The 17,918-nt window shown below is 36.0% G+C and overlaps 1 protein-coding gene across 4 annotated transcripts in view; it reads left to right on the forward strand.

Moving 5' to 3' along the window:
• CEP95 (centrosomal protein 95) overlaps positions 1-17,918 on the forward strand; it is a 32,283-nt gene that overhangs the window by 2,874 nt on the left and 11,491 nt on the right. For 3 of the 4 annotated variants that reach the window (XM_019637738.1, XM_019637739.1, XM_019637736.1), the window contains exons 3-11: positions 211-318; positions 2,979-3,089; positions 5,674-5,779; positions 7,050-7,165; positions 12,911-13,042; positions 13,796-13,986; positions 15,283-15,395; positions 15,584-15,713; positions 16,334-16,487. In XM_019637738.1, the coding sequence (XP_019493283.1) occupies positions 211-318; positions 2,979-3,089; positions 5,674-5,779; positions 7,050-7,165; positions 12,911-13,042; positions 13,796-13,986; positions 15,283-15,395; positions 15,584-15,713; positions 16,334-16,487 (1,161 nt within the window). The remainder of the gene's footprint in view (positions 1-210; positions 319-2,978; positions 3,090-5,673; positions 5,780-7,049; positions 7,166-12,910; positions 13,043-13,795; positions 13,987-15,282; positions 15,396-15,583; positions 15,714-16,333; positions 16,488-17,918) is intronic. The other variant, XM_019637737.1, reaches the window with a different exon arrangement.

Raw genomic sequence — 17,918 nt, forward strand, 5'->3', positions numbered from 1 at the left:
CATATTCAATCAATAAATATGTAACCAATAAAGATTCTACTGTGTGGAAATCAGCCTCTATTAACTTTATCTGTACTTTATAAAAGCCTGTTCTGTTTAGGCAGAGCTTACTTTTGTAGCAGTTGAGCTTACTCAAAAGCGTGGCCCAAGACAGATAGGTGAAAACTTGGACCCTCATAGATGCAAAATTATGTATCTTTTCTTCCACAGACCTCATAGCTATTCCTAGGAGTCAAGAAGATGAAGCTCACAATGTACAAGCAGTAATCGATTCACTGGCCTTGGATTATCTGCAGGTCAGCTTGTCTCACATAACAGGTTGGTATATACTTAACCACCAGACAATTTTTCATTTTACTAAAATAACTTATTAGACAGAACCCAAAACATTATTTAATTAGCCAAATGAGTAAGCTTATGAAAAATGACCAAATGGCAAGACTGAGCCAAGACAACCGACTGGTATAGTTAAGGCAGCCATCTTTGAGAGCTTTATCGGAAGAGGCAGACATTGAGTCTATGATGGATCCGGGTCAGAGTCCTAGCTGGTAGTTTGAGGTATGTTTTTTGTTGCTGTTGTTTTGTTATTTTAGAGCTACCATGCTGCTGGTTTGTAGTAGCTAAAAATTAAAAATACCTAAATGTCCGTTAATGGTAACAGGTTAAATAAATTATGGTAGCTCCATACAGGGAACTGCTCTGCCACTGTAAAAGATGATTGATGATGTTCTTTATGTTCCATATTAGTGGAACAATCACTATTATATATTGTGTGAGAAAAATGTAGTGCAGTTACAATGATAATGTGCAGAGTATGCTACTATTTGTAAAAACAAAGGCGTGGAAAATACTTATGCAATAGATTCCATGTAGAAGGACTCTCTAGAAGCATATACAAGAAACCTGTAATACTGGTTGCCTCCAATAAGAGGAACTAAAGGGCTGCAGGACAAGGGTGGGATGAGACTTCATTGTATACCTTTTGTAATTTTTGAATTTTGAATCATGTGAATGAATATACCTAGTCAATATAAATAAAACTATAAATTATTTTTGGACCTTTTTCCAAAATAAATTATTTCCAGCTAATGAACAGAGGGAATCTTAGGAACTTGAAACTATACTTAAATCACTGAGCAGGAGTTTATACTGTTGATTTATTCTTTAAAGGAGATAAATGTTAATCAGGATAGGTTATTTACATCTCTTAATTTGATATTGACAAGAACAAGTCTTTGCAAAAATACTGTCTTAAGTTTTTGAGTGCAGTTCGGGGAGAGTAAATGCAGTAAATTATTTTGGAGATAATTCATTTTGAGGGGTAATCGTGAGGTTTCCCTGTTCTTTTGCAATTTATAATTGTTTTATCACTGGAGTAGGGCAATTTCTGGTATTGATGCTTTTAAAACATACTATATAGCAAGGTAGTGTCATCTGCTTATAGAACTTTTTAAAGTAGAGGTTCTCCTGATAACTCACACCTACCCCATGAAAAGTTACAAAACTGCTTACCTCCTCCAGTAGACTGCAAAGCAGCTTTTTACCCTTGTGTGTGTAAAGCAGTCTCTCCTACACCATGAAGCTTTGCATTCTGGCAGGCAGTCTTAGTTGCTGGGTTGGCAGAGTATGCTCCCCATCCTAGAAACTATGAAGTCCTGAGTATACCCTTGGGGTATACTTGTGTATCTTGTTAAGCCAGAAAAACAAAGCTTAAAAACAAGATTTCTGTTTGTTTTAAACAGGAAAAAAATTGTCAAACATTGTTTTTACTAGTATTGTAAAACATCAAATTTCTGGTTTAGGTTTATTTTGCATTATAACTGAAGTTATAAATGGCTAGATTCTTTCAAATATCAAATTTCCACTCTGCCTCTTCCTTACTGGCTTGAACTCATAAGAAAGGGAGGCATGATCTCCCCAAGGACAATCTGAGTGTCTCAAGAGTTAAGTTTATCCATACCTGATGCTGATTGGAGTCCATTTTAGGGGGCATTAAACATGTCAAGTTTCCGTACTTTAACTAACCCATTTCTTGTCAACATTTCAATTTAACGTTTATTAAAAATGTGTTATGGGCCAGATACTGTGCTAGGGACTGTTTAAAGATTAACTTCTGGGCATAAAGCGGATGGGCTGGAGGAGGATGGAGAGTTGGGGGTGTGGTGAGATTAAAAAGTGTTTAATATGTAGGCACCATGGTTGGTTTTTAATTTTTTTTAAAATAGTAGTATCTATACAAAGTGAATAGGAGTTAAATAGAAAAAGTTAGCAATTCCTGATGAAAGTATCTTGGCAAGTTTTTTTATTGTTTTGTTTTTACATTCCTTTACTGCTGTTTTCTTCAGAATTAACAGGATCCCACAATCTGAAACAATGTTCTCTCCTGCCATTTTTTTCCCACTTGCCAAATAAAGTTCTGCTTATCTGTTTTATATTTTGGTGTAAATCTTACCAGAGGATGTTTTCTTAAATCCATTTATTTTACTTCGTGATAAAAGAAGAACTATACCAATGAATTTTCAAAAACCATATCCAAGACTACCCCCTTTTTAATTCAGATATAATCAGGCATTACAAAATTGACGTTTTAAGCACAGTTGACCCTTGAACAACAGAGGGGTTAAGCGTGCCAATCCCTGTGCAGTCAAAAATCCGTGTGTAACATGTCAGCCCTCTGCATATGTGGATTCCAACCCTGGATAGAAAATACTGTTTTCGAACTACGGTTGATTGAATCCTCAGATGCAAAACCCAGGGATAAGAGGGCCAACTATATTTATTGAAAAAAATCCGCATTAGTGGACCTACGCAGTTCAAAACTGTAGTTCAGGGGTCAACTGTATAATATTGTTTCTCCTGGGTTGGTTTATAATTCTTGTATCTTGAACAATATTTTCATAGTGGTATATCCATTTCAAAATTATGAGACTTTTGATTTCTTGGTTAAATTTTTTAATAGCTCTGTATTCTGTGTTCAGGAGAAAATATAGTGAAAGGAGATAAAGAATCTATTAAGAATCTCCTAGAAATATTTGATGGGTTGCTGGAGTATCTTACGGAACACATCAGTGAAACATCTCATGAGAAAAGTAAGTTTAAGAATAGAAATTTGGTTTGGTTTATTTTTATGTTATGTACCTTTCTGCCGTTTATATTTTTGCCTATTTTTCTTCATAGTTATTAGAATCACTAATACAGTACACCTGATAAATTTAATTATAAGTTAAATTTCAATTCTTACTGTTCCAAGTGGTTGAAAACTATCCTAGACTGTCATCGTATCCTTTGTCAACTTGGATGTTGCTTATAAATTACTTTAAAACTCATCTATAGTAGAAAGCTAAATTCTGGCTAAAATTGCTTATTATTGCATGAAATTCCTTACTCCAAAATTTTCTATGTCAAAACTGCCATTTTTGTTACAAATTTGGATGTTGCTGAGGTATCAGCAAGAAGAATTGGTGTGTTTCTGTCTTCAGCCTACACTTAGGTTTGTGACAGCCTGAATATTTATTTTACTCTTCAAGTAACTCAGTTCCCTAAATTGTAACAATTTATTGTGTGAAATTTTGATTTTGTTTTTTAATGATAATTATAAAGATCAATATTGCCATATTATTTTCCAAAAGGGTTATGGTCATTTAAACTAGATCAGCAGTATTTAAGAGCCATAATCTTTGGCTCAATAAATCCCTTTTCTAGGGGTTTATCCTAAGGAAGTTATACAAAAGAAAGTTAGGTACTTAAAGGTCTTTGTTACAAAGTATGTCATGATTGGAATAATATATGAGCCATTTAAGAATGGGTTTACTGTGGTGAAGTTATCCAAAAAAAGTTTTCAGTAATAATAGCAATTAACATAAATTCTAATATAAATGAAGACAAAAAAATTGGGTAAGCTCATTATTCCTAATTCACACATTGTTGATGGTGAGACCTATGCTGTGATTATAACATTGGAAGTTAATCTTAAATTCTTTAGTTAGAGATAGTTTTCTACCTTTTATCCTTGTTGCTAAAAAGATTTAAAAGCATATATAGGTAAGGTCTGGAAGGAAAGATTGAAAGGCATGCCACACTGGATATTTCTTTATTTCAAAAACGTTTGAATGTTTTGAGTGTTTAGTGTATGTTAAATACCAGACTAGGTATTCCAGGAGGATTCAAAGCTGGATGCTATGTTTTTTGCTCTCAAAGAAACCTATACTCAAGTCAGGGAGATAGCCATAAATACATACAATAAAAACATTATAGGAGAATTAGGGGAGGATTAGAAAGACATGTGAAACCTCATTCAAGGCTACTACTAGTGGGTATTTTGATGCTCTGTGGCTTTTTAGTTATTTTAGCTGCCAGATTAAGAGGTAGAATACTACCTTTAAGTAAAGAGATTGATTAATTTGGGAAGTTATAATGACAACTGCAGTTTTTCCAATGTAGTGCTTGATGTCAGGTTAGGGAGGGATGATAGTGACCTGGCCAAGGACAGGGCAGTGGGGATGGAGAGAGGACAGAACTTAGAGATACTTATATGTTAGTCTGGTAATAGTGAAATGCTCAGGGAGGGATCTCCCCAGGGGGAGGTCAGTAGAATGTGGAGAGCTTAGCGTGACAAGGAGGGAGTTGCTCAGAGGGGGCCTCCCTATGCGGTAGTACCTTAGTTGACATTGTTTTCGAAAGTCTGATTGTTTCCTTTGCAGGTCCAAGTTTATATGGCAGTATTACCTAGAGCTGATCAGGTTTTTCAAACCAGCAATGGGAAATAAATCTTTATTATCACTAGTTTACATCAGGTGTGCAGAGCAGCTTCGTCCTGGTACTTGAGTGAGCATTTCATTTACCACTGAAGAAAAAAGGGATTTGAAAGCAGATCATGGGCTGAGGGCAAAGTGCTCCCCACTTTATGACTGAAGCCCTCTAAGTCTCGGTTTTCTCATCTGAAATTCTTTCGCAGTTGTAGAGAAGGTTAAGTGAGTAGATGCAGATAGTTTAGCACTGAGCCTAGCTCAGAGTAAATGCACAATGATTGTTAGCTAATGTTATTAAAATATTGCTTGGTGCATACAGAAATAATAAAAAATGAAGAGAGATGTTCAAACATGGAATCTCTAAAAATGGGGATGGGAATATCCAGAGGGGTAGGTCTAAATCATAGGTGGTTTCACCCACATGCCTCCTAAAATCACTCCCCTGATGAATTAGTCAGCCTCTTATGAAAGTGTATTCATCAGGTAGGCTGGGATAGAAAAAAGGTTGTCAGTCCTAAGGAAAAATTCATCCAAGCCTTGATGAGATCTGACTCTTAGATTAGGGCATGAGTTTGAGGTAGGCTGACACTGTCATGTTTTTCTGAAGCCACACCTTAGTCATCTTGTCTCAAATATCCCTTACAGACAGAGAGGTATGAAAAATAATAAACATACCACCTGGCTTAAAAAACAAAACATTGCTAATACAACCTGCTTTTAAAGCAACATTTGTGTTATTTCTTTGTTACCCAGGTAATATGTGATGATGATTTGGTTCTTTCTAATTTCACTTTCACAAGAGCCCAGTTTACCACGAGGAGTTGAGAGTGCCTTACTGTCCTTACCTCTGCCTACCCCCTGCATAGAAATAGTAGTATATTAACAGGATTTTTTTTTTGGTATTGTTTTTATCTATTCTAAACAGGTGAAACTGGACAAGGTTTTAAAGAATCCCATGGAGTAGAGCCTTTGGAAGAGTCAGAAAGTACTAAGGAATCCAAATCATCATGGAAAAGAGTTTCTTTTGGGAGGTAGCACTCAATGTCTGTGAATTTAATCAAAACAAGTTATGCTTTTCCTTACAAGAATTAAAATTACACACAATATACCAGAATGGCAGCAAAAACCAAACAAAACTAATGTGAAAATTTTACTACTCATATTTTAAACCTCCCTGAGGGAATTTTAAGAACCTTAAGCTATATACAGTACTTAATTCTCAGCATTAACCACCTATTTATTTTTTAATATTTCCATTCATCTTCAAAGTAGTTTATGTTCCTTGCAAAAAACTTGAAAAGTACAGAAAAATGGAAAAGCAGAAAAAAATGAAATCTACCATTCAGAACTAAATAATTGCTTATTAACATTTTGTTGTACTTTTAGTCTTTCTTACTGTGATTTTTTTAATTTAATGTTGTCTATATAATTTTGTTTCCTGCATTTTAACACATCCAATCTTTCCCCAAGGTATTAAACTCTTTATAATCATTTTTAATCACTGTATAACATACCATTCTTATGTGCATCATAATTTACTGAACCACTTCTCTAAAGTGAAGGTAGCATTTCCTGTGTTTTTATATTATTTTTTGTAAATGTGATACATACTTTTGTTTATTTTTTCTCCCCCTTCCCTCCCCAACCCCCTATTATCTTTAAGCTGCATTCAGAGTCAAAGAGTATGAATGTTATAAGGCTATTAAAAGTTGCCAAGTTGCTTTCCAAAAAGGCCATGACTGTAACCCACCAGCAGGTGAAAGTGCTGGTTTACTATACCCTCGTGAACCAATATCACTGACCAATATCAGAGTTCAAAAATCTGTGCTACTGTCAAGACAAGATGTAATGTTGTTACAGGTTTGATTGTATTTCTACTATCGTGTTTCCCTGAAAATAAGACCTAACTGGAAAATAAGCCCTAGCATGATTTTTCAGGATGCTTGTAATAGAAGCCCTACCCCAAACATAAGTCCCAGTTAAGATCATCAGCCAGACATTACTGTTTGAATAAATGTAGATTTTTGTACATGAATAAATGTAGATTGTTGGAGCAAAAATTAGTATAAGACCTGGTCTTATTTTCAGGGGAACACAGTAGAGGTTGAACATGATAGTATTTTTTTAAATATCTGATTCTAAGTTTTTTTATAGAGTTTGTCATGGCTTGAAAAGCACAGTATGCCTTCTTGTTTAGTTATAGTACTCTGTGGAAAATTCGTCTTCAAGTTCTCAGGGCTCTCACAGGAAGGGCCCTCTGTGATCAGGCTGGGCCCTGAGTAAGTGAGGGTACTCTTTCAGGTGTTCCTTGTCATCTGAGGCTTTGGGCCCCTCTTGGGATGGAGATGAAGCAGAATCCACTGGTGAAATAATTAGACTCGGAGACACAGCACATACCTTTTCTCTAAGAAGTAATGGTGAGTAGTCAAACCTTATATATCAGTTATTGTTATTCAGCATACAACTATGAAAATGTAAATTTTCATTTTACATTTGTAAAATGAAACAACTATGAAAATGTAAAAGTTAGGAGTGTTTAAAGTTGAGAAGAATAGCGAGAGCCCTAATACCAACATTACCCACTAAATACGAACATTTATCTGAAATCAGTCAAGTGGGAGTCACAGGCACATGGGCAAATAGGTAGATGCAAGTTTGTTCTGTTAATATGTAGAACTTGATACCCTGGGAAGAGAATTCTGGATACACCTTAATAGTCCAGTCACACTGAGAGTACTCCTTAAATATAATTTCCTGAATTGGGTAACTCACTTTTTTCATCGTTTCAAAACAACAGGTCTGTATATCCCGTGGCAATTTTTCTCCCAGGCTTCAGGCCACATTTCCAAAAAACTACTGCTTATACACAGTAAACCTGAATATGTTTCAGGCCTGTTTTGAGCCTCTCACCTTGCCCTCCAACCATCCCACCCCCTGTCCTGCACACCTTGGCTGCGATGTTCTTCTCTGGCATCATATTGTTTCTTCGCAGAGATGCTCTTCCTTTCTGTTCCTGACAAACTCACCCTACAAAGCCCAGTCTCTTCCCCACCTGCCTCAGGCTCTGAGGCTCTGTATTTCTGTCATGTAGCCTTCTCACCTTATTTTCGTAACACCATTTTCACATTGCATAGTAAGTTTGAGTTTGTTGCTTATGTTAACTGTAAGTTCCAGGGACAGTAGCCACATTATATTCATTCAGCAAAGGGCATTTCATAATGATAAAGGGACTGATCCAACAAGAGGATATAACCCTTGTAAACATTTATAGACCCAATGTAGGAGCATCTAAATATATAAAGCAAATATTGACAGACATAAAGGGAGAGATTGACAGGAATACAGTAATAGTAGGTGACTTTAACACCCCATTGACATAAAAGAATAGATCATCCAAACAGAAAATCAACACAGAAACGGCAGCCTTAAAGCCTGACACATTAGAGCAGATGGATTTAATTGATGTTTTTAGAACATTTCACCCAAAAGCAATAGAATATACATTGTTTCCAAGTACACATGGGACATTTTCCAGGACAGACCACATGTTAAGCCACAGAACAATTCTCAATAAATTTAAGAAGATTGAAATCCTATCAGGCATCTTCTCTGATCACAGTGGTATGAAACTAGAAATCAATTTCAAGAAAAAAACTGAAAAATAAACACATGGAGGCTAAATAATGTGCTAAACAATAAATGGGTTAACAGTGAGATCAAGAAAGAAATCAAAAGATGCCTTGAGACAAATGAAAACACAGTGACCCCCAAATCTATGCGACAGAGCCAAGCACTCCTAAGAGGGAAAGTCATAGCAATACAGATAGATCTACCTTAAGAAACAAGAAAAATCTCAATCTAACCTTACACTGAAAAGAACTAGAAAAAGAAGAACAAACAAAATCCAAAGTGAACAGAAGAAAGGAAATTTTAAAGAGCAGAAATAAAAATAGAGTCTAAAAAATACAGGCCGGCCGAGTGGCTCAGTTGGTTAAGCGCTTGCTCTAGAGTGCGAGCTCTGAGCAACAGGGTCGCCAGTTCAATTCCAGGCCCAAACTGAGCTGCCGCTGAGCTGCCAACAGGTGGTAGGATGGCTCAGCTAAAAATAAATAAATAAATTTTAAAAAAACAATACAAATGATCAATGAAAGCAAGAGCTGGTTCTTTGAAAAGATAAAATCAATAAACCTTTAACCAGACTTATCAAGAAAAGGAGGACCCCCCCAAAAAAAACTCAGAAATGAAAGAGAAGTGACAATCACAGAAATACAAAGGATTATAAGAAAATACTATGAACAATTTTATGCCAACAAATTGGACAACCTGGGAGAAATGGATAAATTCCTAGAAACAATCTTCCAAGACTGAATCAAGAAGAAACAGAAAAATCTAAACAGACTGATAACTAGTAAAAAAATCAAATCAGTAATCAAAAAACTCCCAACAAACAATAGCCTGAGGCCAGATTGCTTCACAAGTGAATTTTACCAAACATTCAAAGAATTAACACCTATCTTGAAACTATTTCAAAAAATTAAGAAGAGGGAAGACTCCCAAGCTCATTTTATGAGGCTAGCATTACTCTGATTCCAAAATCAGACAAAAAAAATTGTAGGCCAACATCCCTGATGATCATACATCCTCATCAAAATATTAGCAACTGAATTGTACAATACAGTAAAAAGATCATACACCAAGATCAAGTGGGATTTATTTGTGGGATGCAAGGTTAGTTCAATATCCGCAAATCAATTAATGTGATATGCCACATAAACAAAACGAAGGATAACAATCATGATATCAATAGATGCAAAAAAAGCATTTGAGGTGGGGAGGAGGGTTGTTAATTTGTGAGGGTGAAAAGGATAACTATTGCATTATTCTGTACACCTGAAACTAACAATAAAAAAATTTAAAAAAAATTTTTGACAAAATCCAGCATCCATTTATGTTGAAAACTCGCAGCAAAGCCTTTTCACAAAGATGGTGCCAAAAGCAAAGAAGGAAGCCCCTGCCCCTCCCAAAGCTGAAGCCAAAGCAAAGGCTTTGAAGGCAAAGAAAGCAGTGCTGAAAGGTGTCCACAGCCACACAAAAAAGATCCTCACATCACCCACCTTACGAAGGCCCAAGATACCGCGGCTCTGAAGGCAGCCCAAATATCCTCAGAAGTGTGCCCTCAGGAGAAACAAGCTTGACCACAATGCCATCACCAAGTTCCTCTAACTACCGAGTCAGCCATAAAGAAGAAGACAACAAAACACTATGTTCACTGTGGATGTCAAGGCCAGCAAGCACCAGATAAACATGTTGTAAAGAAGCTCTATGACACTGACCTGGCCAAGGTTAACAACCTGATCAGGCCTGATGGAGAAAAGAAGGCATATGTTAGACTCCTGACTATGATGCTTTGAATGTTGCCAACAAAATTGGGGTCATCTAAACCGAGCTGGCTAATTCTAAACATAAAAACTTTTTACTGTTAAAACAAACTCTCAGCAAAGTGGGAAAAGAGGGAACATACCTAAACATTATAAAGGCCGTATATGACAAACTCACAACTAACATTATACTCGAGGGAAAGCTAAAAGCGTTTTCCTTCAGATCAGGAACAAGACAAGGTTGTCCACTTTCACCACTTTTACTCAATATAGTATTGGTAGTCCTAGCCACAGCAATCAGAAAGAAAAAGAAAAGACATCCAAACTGGAAAGGAAGAAGTAAAACTGTCATTATTTGCAGGTGAGAACGGGTTGCATTTTTATCTGCCAATAACAAACTATCAGAAAGAGAAATCAAGAAAATCCCATTTACAATTGCATCAAAAATAAATAAAATACCTAGGAATATATTTAACCAAGGAGGTAAAAGATTTGTACTTGGAAAATTAGAAAACATTGAAGAAAGAAACTGAAGAAGATACAAATCAATGAAAGCATATACTGTGCTCATGGATAGGAAGAGTTAACATTGTTAAAATGTCCATACTACCCAAAGCAATCAACAGACTCAATGCAATATCAAAATACCAATGACATTTTTCACAAAACTAGAACAAATAATCCTCAAATTTGTATGGAACCACAAGACCCCAAATAGCTACCACAATCTTGAGAAAGAATAACAAAGTTGGAGGTATCATGCTACCTGATATCAAACTATATACTACAAGTATATAGTAAAACAGCATGGTACTGGCCTAACAACAGACAAATAGATCAGTGGGACAGAATAGAGAACCCAGAAACAAACCCACACCTATATGGTCAATCTATAACAAAGGAGGCAAGACTATACAATGGAGTAAAGACAGTTTCTTTAACAAATGGTGTTGGGAAAACTAGATAAATATATGCCAAAAAAATGAAACTAGACCACTTTCTTACACCATATATAAGAATAAACTCAAAATGGATGAAAGACTTAAATGTAAGACCCAAAACCATAAAACTCCTAGAAGAAAACAGACAGTAAACTGTTTGACATTGCTCTTAGTAGTATTTTTTGGATGTCTCCTCGGGCAAGGGAAACAAAAGAAAAAAAATAAGACCACATCAAACTAAAAAAGTTTTGAACAGCAAAGGAAACCAACAAAATGAAAAGACAACCTACTGAATGGGAGAAGATATTCATCAATGATACATCCTATAAGAGGTTACTGTCCAAAATATATAAAGAACTCATACAACACCCGAAAAAAAAAATCCAATTAAAAAATGGGCAGAGGATCTGAATAGGCATTTCTCCAAAGAGGACATACAGATGACCAATAGACATATGAAAAGATACTCACCATCACCAATCATCAGAGGAATGCAAATTAAAACCACAATGAGATACCACCTCATACCTGTCAGAATGGCTATCATCAATGAATCAATAAGTGTTGGCGAGGATGTGGAGAAAAGGGAACTTGCGTACACTGTTGGTGGAATTACAAATTGGTTCAGCCACTATAGAAAACAGTATGGAGTTTCCTCAAAATAGTAACATTAGAACTACCATATGACCTAGCAATCCTACTTCTGGGTATTTATCCGAAGAAACCCAAACATTAATTCGAGAAAAATATATGCACCCCTATGTTCATTGCAGCATTACTTAAACAGTAGTCAAGATGTGGAAGTAACCTAAGTGTCCATCAATAGACAAATGGATAAAGAAGATATGGTTACATATATACAATGGAATGTTACTCAGCCATTAAAAAGAATGAAATCTTAACCATTTGTGACAACATGATGGACCTAGAGGATATTATGCTAAGTGAAATAAGTCAGAAAAAGACAAATAACATGCAATTTTCCTTATATGTGGAATCTAAAAAACTAAATAAATGAGGGGCCGGCCGAGTGGCTCAGTTGATAAGAGTTGGCTTGGGAGTGTGAGCTCTGAGCAGCAGGGCCACCGGTTCGGTTCCCATGTGAGCTGGTGGCGCTGCGCCCTCTGCAGCTAGGATTGTGAACAATAGTTCGACCTGGAGTTGGGTTGCCGGCGAGAGCATAGGCTGCAGTGGGGCTGCTGTGAGCTACTGTGAGTGGCCGGCAGCCAGCAAGAGCTGCCGTGAGCCACTGTGAGCAGCCGTCCAGTGGGTGGCGAGCAACAGCCTCAGCCGGGAAGAGTGCAAAGATCATAATGCCAACGTGGGCCAGTGAAGTGGTGTCCTCCACAACTAGACTGAAGAACAAAAGGACAGCAACTTGTCTGTTCCCCTTCCCTGATTTCTCGCTGTTCCCTCCCCCAATTTCCCAATAAAATCTTAAAAAAAAAAAATTCAGATGAATGTAAAAAATGTACAACTAAAAATTTCAACTATTTGATTATGGTACCAGCCAAGACCTCTACTGCAGAGATATACCCACAAAACAGCATTTCTACAACTCGGGCATCTGTTTTTCTAAAGCAAATGAATGAAACACTGTGTAAAACTTTGCTTTCAAGTTGTATAAATGATTCTGGGCTACAGAACTACATCTTGCTATCTGATAATTAAAAGTAATTGTTCTGATAGTTATTAAAAGTAATTGTTATTTAGAGCAATCAGACCAACATAGTTCTATGGTCATGTCATTCCTGAGATTTTTATTCTCTGGGTACAAAACTCTTGGCTTTTAGTATAACATTCAGCAATAAAAAAATTTTACCTTTAATATTTTCTTTTCTAGGTACACAAGGTCCTGACAAAATGCAGTCTAAAAAAGCCTCAACCATACCATGTTCTAAATCACATGAAGCGTTGAACCCTCCTACCTCATCTAGTTTTTTGTCCAAGAGTAGGACATCTTTTGTTGAAGACAGTGAGTAATGTTATTAGTTCTTGGACTGTTGCTATGAATTGAAGACAATAGTTCCTGGGACAACTGCTGTTGCTAGTAGCCAGTTTACTTTTGTTGCTCTACACTTTATGCAGTTTGTTTGGGGTTTTTTTGGTTTTACATGATCTTATGTGTAAATCTTTGTTATTATGAGCTCTGATTTCTTCTTAAGATGGTCTTGCATGTTTTGCACCCACTATTTTATTATCTAAATCATCTCCTCTCAAACAAAGACTTTAGGACAATAAGAGCCTCTGATGTATTAGTATATCAGTTGGTGGTCTTCAAATTATTAGTGAATGACAAAATATAGTAACTAGAAAATTATCATTTCTTATTATCTCTGGAATTTTCATATGGTCAGTACATAAAACCATTATTAATGGTTACCTTTATAACATGTGGATGAACCATAATTTATATAGTTATTCTTCAAGCCATTTAGAGTTTTTAAATTTTCATTGCTTTTAAGTAACTTTTCAGGGAACAGTTTTATGATAATCATCTTAAAACTGTTTTCTTCCTGATTTAATTATATTCCTACTTGTTTACTGAGGACGAGTCCCTGATTTAATGTTTTGTATGTGCTTTCTATAAATATCAAGTTTAAAATATATCTCTAAGTAGTATGTGTGAACATGTTTATATAGGTGTGTGTATATATAAGATGATTTATTTCTCAGTTTCATTTCTTTAGAGTTTCAGCCTAATGTCCATTTAAATTTGTCCAACTAGCAGAAATTCCTTCTGTGGATATGATTCCAAGTGCTAGGAAGCTGGGGGAGCCTATCCGATCAGCTATTCCTTTACATCCACCCTACCACCCTTCAGAGCCTCGAGCACCATGCCCCATAGGAAAAGAATACTTGCGTTCAAGTCACTGCTCTCTTGCCATGAATTCTACTGGAGAAGGCACATTTTCTGTGGTAAGTGGAAAAGCTTGCTTTCAATTAGATATAGTACAGATTTAAAGAAATCTCTGCTAGAATAGTAATCAAAGATATTGCACTAATCAGAGCACTGTACTTCTTAAAAATTTACCTCTGCATATACCTACACGTTTTTACTGTAGGAATATAAGTACAGGAAAAATGTATAAAAAGGGAAATAGTAAGAGCGAACATATATTGAGTGTTTGCTTTGTGCCAGACACAGTTCTGGGTACCACAGGTTGAGTAATTTACTCTTCACAACACAGCTCTGGAGTAGGTACTATTTGTATTTCTCATGGGGAAGCTGATAAAGAGCGGTTAAGTATTTTTAGAAATTAAAACAATGCAGAAAAAGTACAGAAATGAAATAAGCATCATTAGCATTACATGTCCATCATTTAAACATTCTGTGCATCTATTCAGATAGGAGGGTGGATGTATAAAAAGAGGGAAAGAAAGAACGGTAGGATAACGGTTACATTTAGGGAAGGAAGAAGGTTACATTTGGTAGAAGGGCTTATGAGTTGCTGGTAATATTCTATTTCTTGACCTGAGTGGCAGTTAAGTGGGAATGTTCATTTTGAAATAATGCTTGAGCAGGACACTTAAACTTCAATTAAAAAGTTTTTTTAAATGTGATTATAGTTATTTACTAAAGAGTATTAAATTTAACTTGACCTTATTAAAAGAATACTGAAGTGAAACTGAAGAGATTGTTAAACATCAAATGTTTCTTCACCACAAGAAATATTTTCCATAAGATTCCCTCTAAGGTTAAGAAATAAATTGTTTAAAATGTTAGGAGTTTATATTCATATTTTGGGAGGTTTTGTCTTTAACTGTTTCAATTTTGGACAGTTTCTATTGACTTCTTGATAATGACTTTAATACTTTAAACTTGTGATTTGATCATTTTTTCATTGTCCAGGTATAGCCATAACCCCTGAATTTTCAATATTTGCGAACATTCACACCTGCCTTTATATTTGAATGGCATCCCGAGCCACACTTTTTCTGAGTACACGTTTATAAACATTGCTCCATTCCTTTGGCATTGGGGATCAATAGTGTTTTGACAAATGTGTTTTTAAAAAAGCAAAACAGAGAACAAAGGGGCCTATTGGGTTGTCAGAAAAGTCATGACGTATGTTTTTCATTGCAAAAATGCGTCATGATTTTTCCGACAGCCCAACAGCTTTCTGCAACAGGTCCTTTCTTCCCCCCACCCCCAAAAGGTTGTGATGTGTTGTCTTTGTAGTTTTTTCAAATCAACTCTCTTATTTTTAATAGGAACCAGATGATAGAATTTTCTTAACTTCCAAGTTGCCTAAAGATAGCAAACAGGAATTGTGTCCCACTCAAGTCCAAAGCCCTAGGACAAAGATGCTTCCCAAAGAAAAAAGGTAACGTTAATGCAGGCTTCAGTGTTTCCAGTCTGTTTGCAAAGGGATTTGAAGAGTCAGGGGTATACTCTCAAAACTTAGCTGTAAAGACCAGTATGAAATATTTGTTAAAGCACATATTACAGGTGTTTTTAACTAAGCATTATACACTTGGCTACTTAAATGTCACATGGTCACTTTTATTACAGATATGAAAATAGAGCTGCAGTCTCATCCTGGGATTCACCTTTCTCCCAGAGGCCAAGAAATAGGTTAACAGAACAAGGACTACATGCAGTATCAGAGAAACTCTCTCAACGGCTCTCTGAACTAGACTGGGCAAGTCTTGTTTTTTATCTATATTGAAATTGCCATAGTTGGTGAGCATTTAAGTGATCTTCCAATTGAAAGCGAAAGAAAGCTAAGCCAAGAAACTGGAAAATTAGGTGTGTCTTAGTTGCTGTGAGAATCTTCCCTAAGTCAGACAGGCAGGACATAGAATAAGAAATGATCTCCTAGCCTTTCATGATACAACCAAATTTGGTACAGATTTATCCAAATTTTTATTGAATTCTGATGAAAACTAATCATTTAACATAAGTGAGTACATTAAACCATTTATGTTTAGATACATCTATATAGTTTCCCTTTGTCACTAGACAGAGTTGTTATAAAATTAGATGGATCTCTGAGTCTCACAAAATACAGTTTTATAGTTTGGGGGTTATCATTGAATAAATGTGTTAAGTCCCTATGTGACTTATCCTAAAGTTTATTGAAACTGAATAGTCCGTAGTACTGATATATTCTTTAGAAACTAAACATGCATAAGCATCTGAAAACTTGTTATTAGTGTCACATTATCAGAGGAACCTTTCTAAAGGTTGTATCTGTCTATTCCTTCCAACTTGCATTCTGCTAAAATCAATGGAAGATGCTAAAAAGAATTTTTTTGACAGATGTTAAAAAGTGCCCTGGGTGATCGAATTAAAGAAAAGACTGACTACAAAGAAGATGATACTGGAAATGAAGAGGTGGAGAGTGGGAATTATGAGACACTGTCTCAGCACAGTGACAGCATCATGGAGTGTGGGAGGAAGAAGCGGAGGCCAGGTACCTATCCCAGAGAGGCCAGGAGGAATCCATCCCAGGGCACCCCTGAGGCATTGCCACGGGTTTATAATGACTTCAGAAATATATATGAAAGGATAAAAAATAATATCAAATATTACTGTATCTTCTCCATGTAGAAGTAGCAGATGTTAATAATTATATTTGCTATTTGAAGACATAATAGTTGAGATCCCCTCTGTCCTTCCCACAAGCTCACTCTTTTTCCTTCCTTCAAAGAAACCACTCAAAGTTGGTATCTTTTTTCTTATTTCTGTTTTTATTATTTCATTTTATTGATATAATTGACATATACCATTGTATTTGTTTAAGGTGTACAACATAATGATTTGATATATGTATATATTGCAAAATGATTACCACAATAAGGTTAATATCTTATCACTTCACAGTTAAAATTTTTTTCTTGTGATAACTTTTAAGACCTAATCTCTTAGCAGCTTTCAAATATGCAATACAGTATTGTTAACTGTAGTCACCATGATGTATGTTACATCCCCAGAACTTATAACTGGAAGTTTGTTTTTGACCACCTTCACACATTTCACCTACCTTCCAACCCCCACCTCTGGCACCCGCTAATCTGTTCTCTGTATCTATGAGTTTGGTTTTTTAGGTTCCACATGAATGAGATCATACAGCATTTATCTTTCTCTGATGTACTTCACTTAGCATAATGCCTTCGGTGCTCATTCATGTTGTCACAAATGGCAGGATTTCCTTTTTATGGCTGAATACTATTCCATTGTGTATATATATTATATATACAACATTTTCTTTATCCATTTATCTGTCAATGGACATGTAGGTTGTTTCCATGTCATGTCTTGACTATAAATCATGCTACTATGATCATGGGGATGCAGATACCTTTTTGGAGGTGGTGATTTCATTTCACTTCTGGATATATATGTAACCCAGAAGTAGAATTGCTGGGTCATATGGTAGTTCTATATTTAAATTTTTTAGGAACCTCCATACTGTTTTCTATAATGGCTATACCAATTTACATTCCCACCAACAGTACACAAGGGTTCCCTTTTCTCCCTCTCCTCTCCAACACTTATCTTGTCTTTTTGATAGTAGCTTTCTAACAGGTGTGAGGGGATATCTCATGGTTTTGATTTGCATTTCCCTATTAGTGATGTTGAACATCTTTTCATATGCCTGTTGGCCATCTGTATGTCTTCCTTAGAAACTAAACGTCTATTCAGATCCTGTGCCCTTTTTTTTTTTTTTAAGATTTTTATTGGGGAGTTGGGGGGATGGGAACAGTGCTGGGGAATTGGGGGAAGGGGAACAGACAAGTTGCCGTCGCTTTTGTTCTTCAATCTAGTTGTGGAGGATGTTGCTTCACTGGCCCAAGTTGGCACCATCATTGCGCTCTTCCCTGGCGAGGCAGAGCAGTCGCCG

This window comes from Hipposideros armiger, unplaced genomic scaffold, assembly GCF_001890085.2.
Source record: "Hipposideros armiger isolate ML-2016 unplaced genomic scaffold, ASM189008v1 scaffold_34, whole genome shotgun sequence".
NCBI lineage: Eukaryota > Metazoa > Chordata > Mammalia > Chiroptera > Hipposideridae > Hipposideros > Hipposideros armiger.